Source organism: Rhipicephalus sanguineus, chromosome 3 (assembly GCF_013339695.2).
Source record: "Rhipicephalus sanguineus isolate Rsan-2018 chromosome 3, BIME_Rsan_1.4, whole genome shotgun sequence".
Taxonomy (NCBI): Eukaryota; Metazoa; Arthropoda; class Arachnida; order Ixodida; family Ixodidae; genus Rhipicephalus; species Rhipicephalus sanguineus.
This window is the reverse complement of record NC_051178.1, coordinates 66,637,567-66,656,662: the sequence shown is the minus strand read 5'-3', so window position 1 is coordinate 66,656,662 and position 19,096 is coordinate 66,637,567. Positions and strand designations below refer to the sequence as shown.

The 19,096-nt window shown below is 46.2% G+C and overlaps 1 protein-coding gene across 1 annotated transcript in view; it reads right to left on the bottom strand.

The window, feature by feature from the left end:
• Positions 1 to 268: 268 nt before the first annotated feature.
• The window catches only part of LOC119386702 (uncharacterized), a 58,085-nt gene continuing 39,257 nt past the window's right edge, over positions 269 to 19,096 (bottom strand). The window contains exons 3-5 of the mRNA XM_037653995.2: positions 16,935 to 17,074; positions 3,471 to 3,570; positions 269 to 556 (exon numbers count right to left, since the gene is read on the bottom strand). Of these exons, the coding sequence (XP_037509923.1) occupies positions 334 to 556; positions 3,471 to 3,570; positions 16,935 to 17,074 (463 nt within the window). The 3' untranslated portion in view covers positions 269 to 333. The remainder of the gene's footprint in view (positions 557 to 3,470; positions 3,571 to 16,934; positions 17,075 to 19,096) is intronic.

The window sequence follows — 19,096 nt, the reverse complement described above, 5'->3', positions numbered from 1 at the left end:
ATCCATGTTGAATCCATCTCGAACCTGTTTTTTGCGTTTCAGTCCCATTCGGATGCTTCCACTAAGGCGGGTAATCGAAGCCACGTCGTTGAGCTCAGCAGCGCGACGTCGTAGCCGCTAAGCTGTCACGGTAGGCCGCTACGTCGGTGTTTGATTATAGCTTCACGCAAAATGCCTGCTATAGGACAGCGTGCTCACTTTTGTAGAGAACGCGCGGAATGTTCTAGTTTTCGGTATATGATATGAGTGAAGTGTGAATAGGCAAGTGCGCGTAACTTTTATGCTTTCTGGCGTTCTCCACACAGACCTCGTTTTACGGCATCGGCTATAGATCTATGCGGTGAAAGCCAGAGCCAGCGAAACAGACAGCAAGGCAGCCACACTCGTGCCGGCTTGCGTGGCCGCGCTACTGTTGCTGTCATCGTTGTCCGCTTGTGCTACGTCTTCCAGGAAATCATCGATGGACTGTCGCACTTGCTTGAAGTCGGCTTTTGTGCACTCCGCGCCACTTTGCTTGGAATCGGCGAGACAATTGGGTACTTCAATCTTCAGTAACCTGAAATGGAGGCAGCGTTGGTTTTCTGTAACTGCGAGCTGCGAAACTGCGAAACACCTAAAATGCGGCTGCTGAAAGCGTGAAAAGCCGATTTTACTTTTTGTATATATATACATATATGGCACATATCGTATATATACATATACATATACATATACATATATGACACATATGTATATATATGTATATATGACACATATCGTGAATTTAATAACTCTAAGAAATGAACGTCCCGAAGCTGCTCGCTGACTTGCAGCTTCTTACATGACCAATTAAGAACGAAGTTGAGCAACATGCTGACAAGTGGGTCCTAACCTAATTTTATTGACTCGTGGGGTTCGCGGTTGAAAAGGGAGTCCCTACCGATTAATTTTGACCAGCTCGGCTGTTTAACATCCACCTACATGTAACTACGCGACTGTTTTTGCATCTCACACTTATTGACATCAGCTTAGCGCAACAGCGATTCTAATCCGCAATCAGCGCGGACATGAAGAGAATCGAGCCATAATTACTGCTCCAAGGCGGCCACACGCATGAAGATCTTGACCTCGCCAGGCTCCTTGGAGAAGAGCACGATGGAGGCTTACAGTTTCTTGTAAGCGGCTGTCTTAAAGCCATCTAATAAACATGCTTTCATTGACAAATGTTGAGTAATGACAAAAACCGGGAAATAAAACTCGGTCACTTTTCTAGTTATTTCTTCAGGCGGTTTAAAGAAAAAATAGTCGGAGATATGTTTGGTATAAAGGAGGCATAAGACACTGTCATATCAGCCTAGGAGAACTACGACATATGGACACTCCGATTATTCTGTAGCTTCAAAAAAAAAAATAAAAATAATAAATAAAAAGGCAGCTTTGCACTAGGGGTGCCAAGCCTGATGTGCGGAGGTAGGCAGCCTTCTTTGTTTCTCTTCGGTTTTCTTTTCCTTTCAGCCTTCCTTTCTTTTTCTATTTTCGAATTTTACTGTCTTTTTTCCTCTTTATTTGTATTTATTTATATTTTTATTCCTATTTTTCCTTTTCTTTTTCTCTCTCTATTTCTCGCTTGCTTCCTGTTCTATTTTTATACATTTTTTGGCCTCTGTTACGGCTAACGACGACAGCATACGACAGCCAGGGCCCCTAAAGTGCTCCGCACTTGATATCGTCATCAAGGTGCTCGAAGAACAAGAGGAAGAAGACTTTTCCTTCGCGCGAGCGCGCGCTCAAGGCCCGTCAACTCGCCCGACGCCGTATTTATAGTGACCAAACTACAGACGCACGCAGCTACAATCTTCGTCACCGAGATGTTACCTTCAAACCAGGCGGTGAAGTCTGTGTGAGGACCCTCATCCGGCAGCGCGGCCGGTAAGAGAAGTTACTGCGGCGCTACTTGGGCCCCTACAAGGCCCCTACGAAGTAGCGCCGACTCAGTGACCTAACCTACGAGGTTCTCCCAGAAGGCACCCCAAGACGTTCCCGTCGGCTTCCACAAAGTGATGTGGTTCACGTTTCAAGGCTCAAGCCATATTTCTAGCGTCATCAATCGAACGTAGAGTGACGTTCACTACAATGGCTACTTAGCACCTTTCTCACCGGGAGACTACCACACAGCACCATTCGCCTATTAGGACCCGACCTAACGCAGGACCATGCGATCATCTGGTGCCCGGGTCACGCAGGACTCGATGGCAATGAGAGAGCGGACGGCGCAGCTCGTGCTTTTATCAACCGAGCGGCCGACCACTCCGACGAAAGCCCTTTCTTACCGCGAGACATCCTTGAGCACCAACGGCTTGAGCGACGACAGTACAGTCCACCGCATCCTGATCTATCCGGGCGGGACTCTTACGACTGGCGCCGTATACAAACACATACATATCCGAACCTTTCTTTGAAACATGCCATTCACCCCACAATGTACAGCGATAGCGGTCCGTGGTGCGGAGGCAGGCCCACTCTCGCCCACATAACGTGGGATTGCCAGAACAGGCCACCCGAAATTAACTCGCCGCAAATAGCCGGCAAAATTTCCGGAAGGGAGCAGTGGGAGACTTTGCTCGCGAGCGAGGATCGGGTGGTGCAACTAGCACTCCTCGACCAGGCGCGGCGGGCCGCTCAAGCCAGTGGAGCCCTGGAATGGGGGCCCCATCCACCCGCTCCCTAAACACTTTTTTCTTTCTTTTTTTCCCCTCAATAAACGTTTTGATATATATATTCTTTTTGTTGCTTTTCTGCTTGTTCTTGTTGTGTTCCTGTTCTTTATTTCACTTCTTCGGTGACAGCAGCATGTTCATTTTGCCTTACGACGCAATTGTTTCGTTTGTACAGTGAAGCTTTTTTTTTCTTTCCCTTATTTTTTAGCGCGCATAACCAGCATCGAGACGATGCTTTTCCGGGAGAGGGAGTAATGCCACATGCCATCATGTATGAGCCATCCGCTGTGGCACGTACACGCTGAGGAGTGGAGGAAGAAGAGAACGTTGTTGTTGTTGGTCTGGTTCTGGGGAAGACGTCAACTCCTGGCTGTCTGTCTTATTTCACCCGTGACAATATGCTACAGATGGCTATGCTATACGTGGTTCTGCCAGCGTTACGCCAAGCTACACCAGACGGTCGACAGCATACGACAGCACACGATATACCGGGGCCCTAAAGTGTCCCGCACTCGATATAATAATCAAGGCGCTCGAAGAACGAGAGGAGTAAGACTTCTGCTTGGTGCGAGCGCGCGCCCAATATGCTATAGATGGCTGGGCATTACGTGGTTTTGCCTGCGTTACGCCAAGGGATGACACCATACGACAGCCCGTGTCTCTAAGTGCTTCGCTGTTAAGCGTTGGGCATTTGGCAAACACCTTTACTAATACTAGCTTCAAAGTTATTTGAGACAAATCAAACCAGTCACAAGAAGAAAGAAAAAGCCGTACTCCAAACTCTTTCGCGTGGAGTCACGACCATTCATATCGGGCAGTTGGACTCGGCCCATACAGGTGGCGAACGCCTCCATGTCCCAACACTTCACCAGCTCTGCAGAAAAAAAAAACACAAGAAAAGAGAAATTATGTATTGGAAAAGCACAGATAGCTACAAACAGAAAAGTTCGGCAGCGATAAGCAAAACACACACACACACAAACACACACACACACACACACACACACACACACACACACACACACACACACACACACACGCACGCACGCACGCACACACACACACGCACGCACACATGCACGCACGCACGCGCGCGCGCACGCACACACACACACACACAAACACACACACACACACACACACACAAACACACACACACACACACACACACACACACACACACACACACACACACACACACACACACACACACACACACACACACACACACACACACCACACACTATTTGCAACTAAAAAACAAAGGTACCTGTGCTGGCAATACTGGTAAAATAAACATACCGCGGGGATAAAGGTTCTTTATTGTGAACTTGTGTCGCGGTGCCTCGTCGAATGCGAAATGGTGCTTGCCATCGATTACCTTATATCAATCAGCCTGGAGGATGTGAGTGATGAAACAGCGGAAATAGTCGCTCTATGCGTGCGAACGTCCAGCCTGTTACCTTTTCAAAGGTAACGTTTCAAGCCAACGGTGGTTGAAGGCTAGTGTTTGTGCGTAGCAGGGAACTCCGATAAGGTGCAAGCACTTGTGCCAGGCGGGCGATTCCACGTTAGGACAGCAATCGTAATAATAATACTACCGGGGGTTATACGTCGTCAAAACCACGACATGATTAAGATACACCCCGTCATGGAAAGCTCCGAAAACTTTGTTCATCTGGTCTTCCTTAACGTGCACTGACATCCAACAGTACACGGGCCTCTAGCCTATCGCCTCCATTGAAGTGCGACCTACGCGGCCGGGATCGAATCCACGCCCTTCTGGTCAGCAGCCGAGCACCGTAACCGCCACACCACCGCGGCGGACGGGACAGCACTCGTCTTAAATTGTTTTCTCACACACTGGCATTGTATTGCCTAATTTTCATTGTAAAATAATAACGCTGTTTATGTGTGAATGACACGTGTATTTAAAAAAAAAATTAGCGCAGCTTACACTATGTCGCCCAAGGCGGGTCACAGCAGAGCTGGTGGGCACCTAGCCGGTCCTGGCTTGGCTAGGCTTTCACCCTCTCACATCTCTCTTTTCCAGCCCTTTCTGTACTATACTATACACAGCTGTGCTTGCTCTCTTTCTTTCTCTCTTTCATAATTAGGATTTATGGACATTGACCTAATTGAGGAAGCTGCCACCAGATGCCACTACAGAATGCTAAAATTGCGTTCGCGCTGCCCGCACCAGTGGTAAGGCGGACTCATGGAGTCCATTGAAGCATCCTCTTCGTCTTGCTCACCCGCACACGCTCCCGAACATTGTATTCAAATACTTTGTCAGCACCACGAGATCTTCCGACACACCTTTGGAAACAAGAGTAAGGCTGACAAAAACGACAGAGGAAGTTATATGGTTGTAGCTACACTTGAGGATACGACATAAATCGTATTGCTGTCGCAGATGGTAGCAATCTTGCATAAGGTCTATTAGACCTTATGCAAAATTGCTGCCATCTGTCGGAGGTTTCACGAAGCTACCGATTTGGCGCTATGTTGCAGGCTTGTGTCTGAATCGTATTGCTGTCGCTGTTATAACTACTTGCTTGTATATGCTTTGGCAGTGGGCAACCAGGGCATAAAAACGTCAGACGAGTGTGTAACGGCATGTACACGTTACCGACAATTCCTAGTTATTACGTTGACATTTAGTACGTGTAAAGAACTGCCTCACAACGACAAGAAAGTAGAAGTTTGTCACCGAGTCACATGTAGGCCTGCCGTCGTTGAGAATGAATCTTTGCTCTAAGTTATAAATTTTGTTTGTCTGCTTTCAGTGTAACGAGTAAAGCAGCTATCTGAATACCATGCGTGTAGTGTAGGATAAAGCCCCTTGATGTAGTGTAGCATGGTTGGAAGAAGGCTTTGGCACACGACTCGGCTAGGCACAGCGATGACGGTAAGAAAGTGCTGTCGACCCATTTCAAAGCGGACATGTGCTCGTAAATAACACGATACGCCAACAATATTCGTGCTCACATCGTCATTTCAACCCGTTTCCGCAAGGCAGTTTTGCGTCGCCGACTGAACGCTTGCGAACCCACCTCAGCGCGTAACCAACGGTAACGCACCAACGGTCGAGTGTAAGACATTTGCCGGAACACCATTTTTTTTTTTTCAATTTCATACGAAAAGTTCCAAACACAAGCATATGTTAACATCTCATAGCACACAGGGGTGGATACAGGATTTTTCCGAAGGGGGTGAGCTTCTGGGAGAGCCTGATATATGTACTCTTCTTGGGGTACGTATAAATTAAAAAAAAAAAAGTAGGGGAGGGCGGTCAGGCCATCCGGGCCGCCACTCTGAATTTGGTAGTGATAGCACATCAAATGCTTGAAAAATACGCATAGTGAAGCAATACGCGCGCAAAGAATCCCACCAAATGTTACCTTGTTAAACTCCACAATTGAAAACAAACTACAGACAACACGCTCCATCACAATCGGTCCGTTCGCTGAGAATCGATGACGCACTCGACCGACCAGTCCAACATGTAATTGTTATCGCAATGTAATAAACAAAGTAATGTCAACAGCAGCGCAGGCACGCGCGAGTAGCCGCGATGCAGCTTTGAAGCTCGTATACAAAGCCGCTGTTTGTCTGTGCCTGCAAGCGTACGGCGCGAAAGCTCTCTGGTTCCGGCATGACACGAAAAAGTGTTCTCCGATGAGTGCCGATGCTGTCACATACAGCATCTATTAAGAACGGCGAACGTAAACACGGCGTTAGTCGTGAGCAGTAGCCGGAGCAACGGAACGATCTGCCGCTTCTCGTCGGCAGCGACGAAATCCAATAACATGGAGGTTACTTTCCCGTGAACCTTTTTTCAGCACCCCAATTTCCTCAATCTTAGCAACACGGCACACTAAAATATGTCGGCATTGCCGTTCCTATCAACCGCCACACGTCGATACGTACGCTCCGTGTGTGCACATGCGGAGCGCGCTTAGCCTTCAACATGGCGGAAATGCGCACGACGGCCGCTAGATGGCAGCAGACTTTGCATAAGGTCTGTAAAGTACCATATATCAATTGCAAGAGCGCTTCTCAGCCGATCTAAAACCGGGAGTCGTTTTCGAAACCTCTCCTCTGAGCTTTTCAATCGAAGTTGAAAGAGGGTAAAATAGGTCTAAATTGAGGCAGCACTCATAGGCGGTGTGGTAAAATCTTGAAATGGCCTGGGAAGAAGAGAGAGAGAAAATAAGACATTTATTTCAAACAAGTTAATTTGAGTCTCTTGCGGTTGGACCTCCTAGTCCGGAAGACCATCGGCTCTTGCCGCCATCCGGGCTCGGTCGACCAGGGCTTGTTGCTGCCCTGAGTCAGAGCTGGACAGGGTCGCCTCCCACTTGACTAATGCAGGATTATGTTTGGCTCACATATTGGGATTGTCTTGGCACTAACAGACCATATGGAATAAAGTGGCCGTCTGGGGACAGAATTTACATTGCGGATTGTACGCCGAAGGATCTATTTTGGACAATATATAAGGATTTGGAAACGATAATGATTGTAATCATCGCCACGCGACCTGCGTTGCCTTATTTAATTTAGGATCAGGTGGGGGTAGAGTGCGTCTACTCAGCCTAATGTGCTGCAGGATATCGGTATAGGAAAGGAGGGGCTGGGGGTCGTCCTGGTCAGCGAGAAGTTGCGCTGTGGAGGAAGCAGCGGAGGTCCGGTGTAAGAGTTCGCGGGCAGAGGCGTGAGCAAGCTCATTGCCTCGAACTCCTGCGTGCCCTGGCCTGGGAAGGTAGGCGCTTTGTGGCACGTTATTATAATTACGCCTAAAATGTTCCCGTGATTCCCTAGTATCTGAAACGGAGACTCGTTATCAATATCGCATTTCGTACATGAGATATGTTTTCTTTTTATGTGCTTCCCATTCAGTTACGGTGGGGCGCCCGGCCACCGCCGAGAGATGGCGCGACATGTACGTGTCCCGAACTCCTGGGGATGTTTTATGTGTGTGTCCGTCTATCTCTTTCTCTCTGCTTCTTTCCCTTTCTTTCTTTCATTCCTTTACGCTTGCTTCCCTTTCTTTCTTTCTGTTTTTCTATTTCTTTCTATGTATTTTTCTCTCTCTCTGTAGTCGTTCGCTCGCTTTCTATCTTTTGCTTTCTTCCCTTTCTATCTATTTTCCTTCTCTTTTTTTCTCTCTCTCTGTACTCGTTCTGCCCTCCTCACCTTCACAACCTGTCCTCCTTAGCCTCGCATATCTTTCCGGCCACCTTGCTAAACTATGCTAAATACACGGCGATGCTCTGCTCTGCCAGCGTGCCTGGTTATCAGAGTTGTTGTGACGCTCATCTTCGGATCGTAGGGACGCGGGTTCGAAGCTCGCCTCGCCAAGAAAGTTTTTTTCGCCCAAAATCTGTCTTTTTCTCTGTCTTTATCTCTCTCTTTATTCGTTTTGTCGCCCATTAGAGTCATTATATCCCACGCCGGACAATCGGCGCACATTTTCCGGTACCGACGCAGAAGAGGAAAAAGTAGATGAAGAAAGCAGTGCCGGCTCATCATGTTAATAATTTTCTATCTACGACACACGGAAAACCTCAACCACAACAGCTCTGCTGTTCATTTAGTTAGCCGTCTTAGGCTTCCAGGTATTAGCGATGGCGCATCTAGGCGAAATTCATTCGTGTGCGCATAAATGCACCGTTTGGAAACGAATCTACTAACACGGCATTCAGTTGCAACTTGCGCGTATCGCGTCGGAAAGCGACCTAGTGGCGCGGTGCGCAAGCGGAATTAACCTTTAGAAGTTAACAGCTAGAAGGAATATCGTGTGTAAATTTCAACCATTTCTCATGAAGCTCGAAAATGGTTAGGAAACTACTGACTCGATAGCTGATACTACTCGATAGCTGATACGGAGATGAGGGTAGCTAACCAGCATGCGGAATTCATATCGAGGGTAAAACTTCGCGAGCTTCAACCATGTAAGGGGAAGATTATTTCTACTCTTTCACCGCAAAATAACTTGCTAGTCCTTGGAGGAGCTGCTTCAGATGATAGTCAATGTAAAACCCTAGCCTTAGGTCCTAAATACTGTTTTAAGCCAAACCTGAAACCAGTAGACGTTTTAAGTTTGCCGCGTACAATCACTAGACTCGTTCCTGAATATGAGCGCTCCCATTTCATTGCAGACTGCTTTGCTAGTATCAAGGGTTCTAATGTGCATCTCAAGTGTTCTGATCCTATCCGGCCTTTGGTTAATTACTGCGTCGAGAAGAAACTCAGGCCAGTAATTCCAGATATGGAAGGGTATTTTGTAATTATGCCAGACAGTTTGTTCTCAGAAAAAGCATTATTAGCCATAAAAAAGAATTTTAGGACGGTAAAACTTAAACCATCGCTAGTTAGGCACCGAGCTGTCGCCCTTTTGTTAAGACATAATCTTGAGAGAATAGCTTGTAATGTCAAGAAGGCTGAATCACTTACTCTAGAATTGTTTTTTTCAGCCAAAACACATAAGAACGAGATTCCGTTTCTAGCAATCGATTCAGAGCAAGGCACCTGGCAAGTCGCTGTATCTAGTTATTTGCAGAACTGCTTGAAGGGACCGACAACTGATTTTTCTCGACCCAGTTTTTTACGGCGCGACAGGAAGCTTACCCTTCGTAGCGTTTGTAGCTGCAGTGGTTTATCCTAAAAGCACGTAGTTATTTTATAAGCAGTATTTTTCTATCTGAAAGGCTCCAAACACGCATGAAGGCTTGCTCCAGCAACGCTGAGAATTGATAGCGATGCCGCTAGCCCTTGTGAAAGCTCTCGTTGTTCTGCTTTCTCAGGAGTTACTGTAACTATGCTTAACCACCTTTATTTCGAGCTTGGAAACCATTTTCGAAAATAGCAAGCTGTTACAATGAGATGATGTGGCTTTATACACCTTCTAGGTATTTGTACAGCGTTGTGTGCGCCTGCGCCCAAGGTTGCCTGCGCCTGTGACATGGATGGCTTGTCCCGGCATGGGAGCATTACGCCAAGCGAAGGCAGCGCCACTTTGCTGCATACAACTAACGCAGGCTTATATGTACATTTTTATGCAGTAATACCTTTTAATATAAAGAAATGAACAATATTTCAGTACTAACAGAAAAGTCATCGAACGCATACACCAACCAATGGTCACGTGACCGCCTTCATCGGCCCGTTTATGATTTTGCCGCCAGAGGCGCCAAAGGTCACTTTTCGCGACTTTCAATGAAGAAATAAAAATACAAATCCACCTCTCACGAGATAAACAGGGTTGGTTTGAGTCAATGCGACGGACAATCTTTCCATCAGTGCAGTCATCTCATTTCGTGTTCTGGGCAGTTGTCGGTCCCTTCAACCTCTTGGAGTTTTCACACCCTTTTCGTATGCGTAATTCTCAGGCGCTAGTTCAGTTTCTCTCAGAGGAGAACCCCGGCTGTGTAAAGCTTTTAGTATGGATATTGAAGACCTTTATTAGTCCTTGCCGCATGAGGACTTGTTAAAATATTAATGAATGTATTAACGAACAAGGGCACGAGACGGTTTTCGCCGATAAATGTGGTGTTTCTACCGGGGCATTTCTAGAGATTTTTTCCATGTATATAAAGTCGGCGCTGGTAGGTTGGAAGGAAGGCGTTTATGTGCAGAAATCAGGGATATGTATTGGTTCTAAGGTTGCACCGGTTCTTAGTGATTTATACCTTAGCAAGATTGACAAACTTTTGGAAGGCGCCTTAGGTAATTCGGTTATTAAGGTTTTTCATTATGTGGACGATTACTTGATTTTTTGTAATGGTGAGGACTTCGAAATGGTGGTAACTTCAGTGAGCGAAAAATATGAATTAAAAGAAGGAGGGCTGAGCTTTACTAAAGAGGTGTCTCACAATAATGGAATACAATTTCTAGATATTTCCTTAACGTTCCAGAAGAACCACGTGTGCTGGTAGTATTCTCCTACATCTTCGAAACCGCTGTTAAATTTTTCGTCGAAGCACTCGAAGGTTGTAAAAAACGGCATCGCCATGTCTTGCCTTAAGTCAGCCCTCACAAAGTCGTGTGAGCACAAAATGAGTGATAGCTTTAACGCACAGGTTACGCGTCTTTTAGATGTAGGGTATCTTCGTGATGCAGTGGCCACTGTTGCTGAACGGTTAAAGAAGTCCATTGTGTTAAGTCCGAGCATGGTTGCAGAAAGCGATAGGAAGAAACGTGTCGTAGGTATACCGTACATTCATTGCGTATCTCACCGGCTAAAGAAAGTAGGAAGTAGATACGGCGTTAATGTTGTTTTCACGGCTGCCAATAAGCTAGGTAAGATTTGTGTCGCTGTTCAGAGGAAGAATGAGCGAGTAAAAGACAAGAAGCGGACCGATACTTGTTTCGTAAAACACACCAACAAATTCACTGAATGCCGTACTAGTGTGGTGTATAATAAGGTCCGCTTTAGCTGCTGCCGCTTCTACGTAGGGCAGACGGGCCGATGCATTAACCAGAGATTGTTGGAACATAAGAGATCGCTAACAGGAGGCTCACCTTCTAATCTATCTTGACATTGTCGAGATTGTAAGTGCACGCCAAAATTTGATGGATGCGCAATGTTGTACCGGCATAAAAATGAAGAAACGCGCCTGATGATTGAAGCATGGCGTATCGAGAATAGTGGTAGCGCATGCGTGAGCCAACGGTCTATTAACTTGCATAAAGATGAAATCAAATTCCTTCACAGTTATCTTCCACGTAAACCGCCACGCGTGCCGGATTGATAGGTTCGCCTGTTGCATGGGCATGCCCGGATAATATTTCGTGCCTTCTTTCTTTTCCGCCGTTGTGCGTCTCTTCAGTTGTTAGTCGGCGCTTGTGGTGTCCTGACCTCTTTCTTGTGTCCGTGTTTGTACGCCCTGTCTTTTTAGAAAACCAGCTGAGAGTTCGCGCTCTTTCTGTAGACATCGTTTTTTTTCCCATGATTGTCCGCCCTTTGGGCAACGTATCCCACATAGGACACTCAGCGATTGGCATGCCTTTCACGCTAGAAGCCGGTTTGGGGATACGCCATCGCGGCGACCACGCGCAATGTGCGGTCACCGTGCGTATTCTGTAAACAGGTAGAGTCTGTAAACAATTTTAATCTTTTTTGTTGTACAAAATTATCACGTTGTCTGTAAAAACTTCCTTCGTTTTGAAAGTATTCGCAGAAATGTCCAGCAGGGCTTCCGCGTTGCGTTTTCGTAGAACGCCGACAGCCAAACCTATGAGGTGCGCGCCGGCGTTATCCTACCTAGCACGCAAGCGAGGCGCACCCGATAGAGGGCGACTCCGTCACTCTTCGCCCCCAATAGTGCCGTTATAGAAGTTATAGAGATCGCTAACAGGAGATCGCTAGAGATCGCTAACAATTGCGTGGTGCTCCGTTACGAATTCTGAAGTATGCAAGAGTGGGGTTGCTTTGTGTCTCGTGAATGCAACTTTGACTTACACGCGAGGAGGTTGACTTGCATGCAAATAAGATTTTGACAACTATAGCGCGACCGGTGCCGATGTTAGATGTAATAGAACAACCTAACAAAAAAAGAAAAAGATCTTGACGTACCGTATCTTTTTCTTCCTGTTATCATTATTGAAACTTGTTGGGAACCATAATTAGATTGTTGTCATTCCGTTATCACGAACCGACGCATCATCAAAGATTCGCTCGCTCGCACATGATCTAACGGATTCAATGTGGAATACGTCCGGTTTTCTGCATACCCGCCTTCACCGTCTGGATCCGTCACTTCAACTTCAAATTCCATCCGGACTATCCCGATCCGAAACAACAGTCCTCTGCCGCCTGTGGCTTGGAGTGTCTTTCACGAACAGCTTTGCTTACCGAATCGAAATGGCAGACATTGCTGCCTGTGCTCACTGTGGCAGCGAGAAAACCATCGCGCACGTCCTGTGTCATTGTCCTCACTACAGCTCCCAAAGGCAACAGCTCTCAGCAACGCTAGCACGCCTCGATGACCAACCGCTTTCTGAACAATCAATTTTGGAGTACAGGAGCGTTCTAGCTGCCAACCAGAAAGCGACGAAGGCGCTGCTGAAGTTTCTGCGCTCAACCGACCTCGCTAAACGACTATGATGCTCCCGTGTTTGAGTGTGTGTGTGCGTTTTTTTTATTTATTTGTTACTCTTTTTTTTCCTTCCTTACCTTTCTATCCCCTCTCACCCCTTCTCCAGTGCGGGGCAGCAAACCGAAAAACTTCCTTCTGGTTAACCTCCCTGCCTTTCACTTAACCTTTCTTTCTCTCTCTAGCAAAATTGTTTTTTAGCTTTCCTTCTTTTTCATCCCATACATTACCTAAATCTCTTTATTGTTTTTTAAAGGTATGTTTACTGCAATGTTGGCTACTCTCGTAATGAAATCGTCGTTTTCGGACGCAAAACCCTGACAATTATTATTAACGCTGAAATATCTCTTTTGTAACCTGTTGCCAAAATAAGCTCTCTGCTTTATTATTTCTTTTAAATGGCTGCATTATTTGTGCTAACGTTTACATATCTACATTCCACTTGAGTTTACTGTTATGTAAAGGCGACGTTGAGGACAAGTATGTATAATAATTCGGACGTGCCTGAATTATACGGTAACAGCAATTATGCTTAGTACTTAGTAATGGAAATTATTAGGCGCCATTTTGAATATGTTAAGAAAGAAATTAAAGAGACATTGTTATACCAAATGCTCCAATTTTTTTCAGCAACGTCCCAACGAGCCCGTTAGGCTATTTTCCATAGACACTAAATTTTATGTTGTCTTACTTTAAAGGTAAGTTGACGACACTTCATGCTTAATTGCGATAGCTATTAAGGGCGCCGTGCTGTATCGTGTTTCTATACATATCCACTGTAAATGTTTAATATGGACCCGCCATTCTATATTACTTAAATGTATTTGTTTTCCTTTTTAGGTCCCCCTATATATTCTTACGGTTACTTATCACCATGTTAACTGAGTTATAATGGGCAATAGTGTGAACAGCTGCGGTGTCCTGCAGCCAAGATTGCCAGGTCGAAAAGCAAAAAAAAAAAAGAAAAGAAAACCAAATAGTTGGAAAACCTAGCCAAAAAGTAGCAAAATTGAGCCAAGGGCACCAAAAGTAGCCAAAAGTAGCCACGCGTGTGCGAAAACAACTGCGGCGTTTTTACTGAAATAACTAAATGCATGATGAGCCTTTTGGTGCGAATGTGGATAAGCAGAACCTTTCGAAATCACAATTGCTGAGATTGAAGCATAAATTGTTTACATTAGCAATCATTTCGTGCAGAATGGCAAAGTTTCTTGCGCAGTTGCAAGAACGGCACTCTTAACGCGTCTTGTGTAACTTTCATGTCGAAGCGAAGCGCGAGGAAAACAGGACACAGAAAAGAACACACAGGACAGGTGCTATAGCAATAGCGCCTGGCCCGTGTGTTCTTTTCTGTGTCCTGTTTTCCTCGCGCTTCGCTTCGACATGAATCTATACCAACTCGCCCAGTACTCAACGTTACTTCAGTTGTGTAACTTTCTTAAAAAGTCTTCAAGTAGCATTCATGTCTTGACAATAAAAATGAATGCTCCATGAATGTGCTCAAAATCGCAGCCGGGGTTTGAAGCATATTTTTTATCGCAACTTTCACTACCATTTTTTTTGCTTGATGCCGCAGTGCATGCCGTTTATATTCCTGTGACGCAGTGCACGCCTAATATAAAGAAATGACGCAAGGAGTTCGTCTGATGTCTAAAGTCATTGAGTGCAGAGAGCCCTGGGTGCGAAACGAATTCGATTGTCCTGGTCGCGTTAAATAATATAGGTCGTCTGAAAATTGAAGCTAAATGCAACAGTTTTTCCCGAGTCCCCGCCACGCATTCAAAAGTGTTTTCTTTTCTTTAATCCTGGTGCGAAATTAATCTTTGCGAGTTGAAAACACGCTTCGGCGCCTTGTTCTGAAAATGCATACTCGAACGCTAGGGGCTGTGACGTCACAAGGAATTTATAATTTGGTTCAAATCGAGGTAACAGGAAAGTAGCCGAAAAAGTAGCCAAGTAGCCAAGGCATTTTTTCTGCCGCCACCGGCCTAAAAATGTTGCGAAATTGGCGCAAAGTAGCCAAACTTGGCAACCTTGCCTGCGGCGCTTCGCGCGAGTATACCGGGTGTTCAAAGTTACGTTTTATGGTTTTCTTTAAAGGGGTACTGACACAAAATTTCGCGGCCGAGATAGCCTGCTGGATCGATTTCCGTGTACGTGCGTGTACCATCTGCGAAATATCGACAGCGAATAAAGCTTGGAAGGTATTTTATATGAATATTGAAGTTCGCGTGCGCGATCCAGCATTATAGGGCGCACCTATTGCATTGACACCCTCGGAGGTGACCCGAGGTGACCCCCCTACTTCCCCTACGTAACCGTTGTAGCCGGTACAACAAGTTGTGATGACGTCGTAGCCGCCATTTTTGTTTTGACGCGCTCGCCGCTGCGCTGTTGGTGTCTCAAGGAAATCGTCGCCAACAGACGACGATGAGGAGGACGACGATAACGAGGACGATGATGGCGACGTCATCGCGCAGCACGTGCGGCAAGCGTGCGAATGCGAGGAGACGACGCGAACAGCGCGGAAGTGCGTCACACTTCTGTGTGCTGGCGTGATCGAGCGCTGCAGCCGCTAGGTGGTGATAGTTGCACCCGGAGGCTTGTCGTTTTTGAAACCGAAACTGACACTGGTCGGTAATGAGGAGCCTGTAATTAATTATTTGTCGCGCGCTGCAGCAAACGATGTGCCGTGTTATGACTAACAGGCCCCCAGCAACACATTGCAGCAAAAAAACGCGAGGCCAAAATTTTTGTGTCAGTACCCCTTTAAAATCAACACTGGGAAGAACGCGAAAGCCACCTTTGCAGATAAGTAACGTATCCGGGGTGACACGAAGTGAGGCAATAGTTATTGATGTCAGTCGCCCAATTAACTAGGATTGAATATTGAGCTTTTTAGTGACTGCCGCAAGCGGGCATGTTTGTACTGAAAGGTTGCTGGCTCTCACGATTCTACACAGCTCTACTTGGAAGAATTGTTCTTTCATGTCTGTGCTCCGAGATGCCCCATTTCAAGGATTAATTGCGGTTTGCATGATTGCGCATGCAAGGCGGTGAGGATCAGCGCAATGCTACAAGCACAAATACTTGAATACAAAACACCTACGTTTGTTTGTATTACAACCTTAAAGCGTGTTGTAATAGACACAAGCTCACCTTAAGAGGTTGCTGCCGCTGATGGAGGTGCGCTCGCTTTCGATTGATGATTCTAAGCTTTGAAAATGTCCTATGAACGTTGGAAATGCCCTTTTAAAATCGGATTTTATCGGATAAATCCGAATTGTCAAAAATTTTAACGGCCAGTGTTGATCGGATTTTTTTCGGTTTTATCCGAAAACACGCATGCATGGGTCGGTGAATGCCCAGTGACGACGGTAGCGAAACTAGGAAGACGACAGGAGCGCGATCTTTTTGCTCAGCCGAAAAATGTTTGGTATCGTATAAGCTTGGCTTGCGAATAAGGGCTCAGTGTTTCGAAGCCATAAATTACAAGAATGACCCTAATGACATGGAGTAGAATCTGGATTCACAGCTTACTAGCAGCTAATGGATTACGATAATAAAGTATTCGGGACCCGAAGCGTTACAGCAGAACGTACCGGGATGGTATAAGCGCTGTCTCAAAGCAGCGGTGGCAATCTCCAGTAGCGCTGAACTGGGTTGCATCGCACACCACTCTTACAAATGAAAAGCCAACAGAGCCCATTGTTGATGTGTTCCAGAGAAAGAAGAATGCCACTGCAGCCAAGCTAACATGAATGAATTAAAACAAATTTTGGAAACAGGCAGAACTCAACGTTACATACGACGGAAGGTAGGAGAGTTTATTTTATTGGGAAAGAACTATCAAACACTGCTTATGTATTTAATTCAAATATAGCGTTGTGATAACAGCCAGTGAGCAAGAGAACTTAAGACGGCGCCAACAGCACCGAAAAATGAGCCTCAACAGTAAAATCAGCTTCAACAGAATAAGCCGACACTCAAGAGCCCTCTTAGGAAGGCCAGATGGACGAAAGAGGGATGGAAGAGAAGAATAAAAAAAGGAAACAATGATGGCAGAGCGCTTGTTTACCTCATTATGGGCTGGATTATTCATGATTGAAAAACCAGTGAGCATGTTAATACTTACTCTTCAGGATTATTCCCCGGTTCTGGCAGAGGGCGTTCAATGCTGAAGTCAGGAGTGCATCTCCAGCCTGTAGATCCAACTTCTTGACAGCGGGGCAGTCTGGGCCAGCGTGCAACTCGGTGCATTGTGTCTTCTTCCCACTGAAAGTGTCGATGCGCATCAGCATACCAGCCCTTACATTTCGCGCTGCTTCGAGCGGGCACAAAATACAACGACCATAGCAATCTAAAATCGTAAACAATCGTTCTCCTTTATTATCTTCATCGCGCATTAAACTGCGGCATGCGCACGAGCTATACAGTCTTATATCAGACATCGATAAGGTGGACGTGTGAGCGTGCTGGAGTTCATCGTATTGCAGAAACCGCAGCGCAAAAGAACGAAGAGCGGTGCTATGCAGGATGGCCCGAGCTTCTCGGAAACACGAGTTTGCTCCGAGCTCGCACTACGGCAGTCATGACAGGAAGACAGTGCGGAGCGCACGAAAGCAGCGTTGAGGAAAACCGACATATTAACGCGCATGGCGTCACAAACGCATGTGCGTCTTTTGCGCCGGTTTTCAAAAGAACACCGCGTGCTAACTCGTCAGCGCCACCACTCAATCAACATTTCAACAGTGCAGCGACGTCAGCGTGATTGTCGCGTTATCTTATTGCCAAATGAACATCGCGACTCCTGCAGGCGTGTACGTGGGCGTTTGTCACCTTTCGGGCAAATGATGTCGTGCCACCTGCAGCATGGAAGTTTCCACTCTCGGAGGCAACAAGGGCGCAGACGCAGCACTCTCGTGCAGCTCGATTCGCATATGTCGAAAGTTACAGATAAATAAACGGGCAGATTTCTGCTACTTACAATACTCGTCTGAAGATTTGAAAGACGATAGTCTTTCTTGGGATACTTAAACGGAAAAATTTTGGTCTGTCTATCTTTCTGTTTGTCGGCACTTCCTCGATTCAGCCACTCGGCCAAAGTTGAACCACTTGCCCAAGGGCCAGCCATCTTGAACGGCTGACTGTTTAGAAAAAGTTTATTTTATCGTAGGACGTTACGAACATTTAGAAACAGTGTCCGTTCAACAAGAACATTAACATACACAAACGACGAAACACAATACACATAAAACGTTTAAACAGAAATGTCGAAGTTCACAGTGTGTCCCTAATGCATGCTACTAAGAACTAGCATGCGCACACTTATCACAATATAGACAATGTACATGACTATGTATATACACAGTACAGATGACTTGCTGAACATGCCAGCAAATATGTACAGCATTATGTACAGCATATTTTATGGTATATGTAATTTGCATAATTTACAGTTTGAGCATGAAATGAGTATATACAAGAACCTGCATGGCTACGGGGATATGCATACACAGAAATAATAAATACAAACAGATTTTATACAATATTATTCACTGTGTGATAACCTGGCTACAAGAACCAGGTCAGATGAAAAGCTAGCCGCACACGTCCATTAACTACCGACAGGAAGCGGCACGACCACTGCCGTAGAAATTCCTCTTCCCCAAGGAAGAACAATTCCTCCGACAAAAAGGACAGCAGTTCCGAGTACAACCGTTCCAAAATTGGAAACAGAGCACGACGACGGTGACCGGCTGCAACAGCTTCGCACCTGTTACGCCACAAACAAAAAGCCCCCGCAGCAATTAGAAGGCGTGCAAAGCGACTACGCGAGCAACGACCAGATGTAACAAAACGATTAACTCCTAGGCCACGGAAACCAGTGTTAACGGCTCTCCAAAATACCCTTGCAATTACACATTGCTGCAGCACATGCTGGTTAGACTCTTGTAGCGGACAGTTCGGACAAGTGGAAGATGGCACCATGCCCCACCTCTCCAGTCTGTCTCGTGTTGGGAGTGCTCTCCATCCCAGCCGCCACATGAAGTCGCGGAGATGGCCAGGCAGAAAGGATGCCGTTATGGCGCTCCACGAGACACGGCTGGAACGCGCTAGACGAGCTGGAGGAACCAGAGGGAGCAGCAGCGCCGCCGTTGTGTCTACAACACGGTTTTCTGAAATGTTTACATCTGGGCAAACCTGCTGAGCGTGGCGATAAAATGCCACTGCCGTGGAGTAAAATGCAGGCATGTTAAGTGCTTGCGGCGCAGAGTTAAGCCGTGCTCCCGGTAA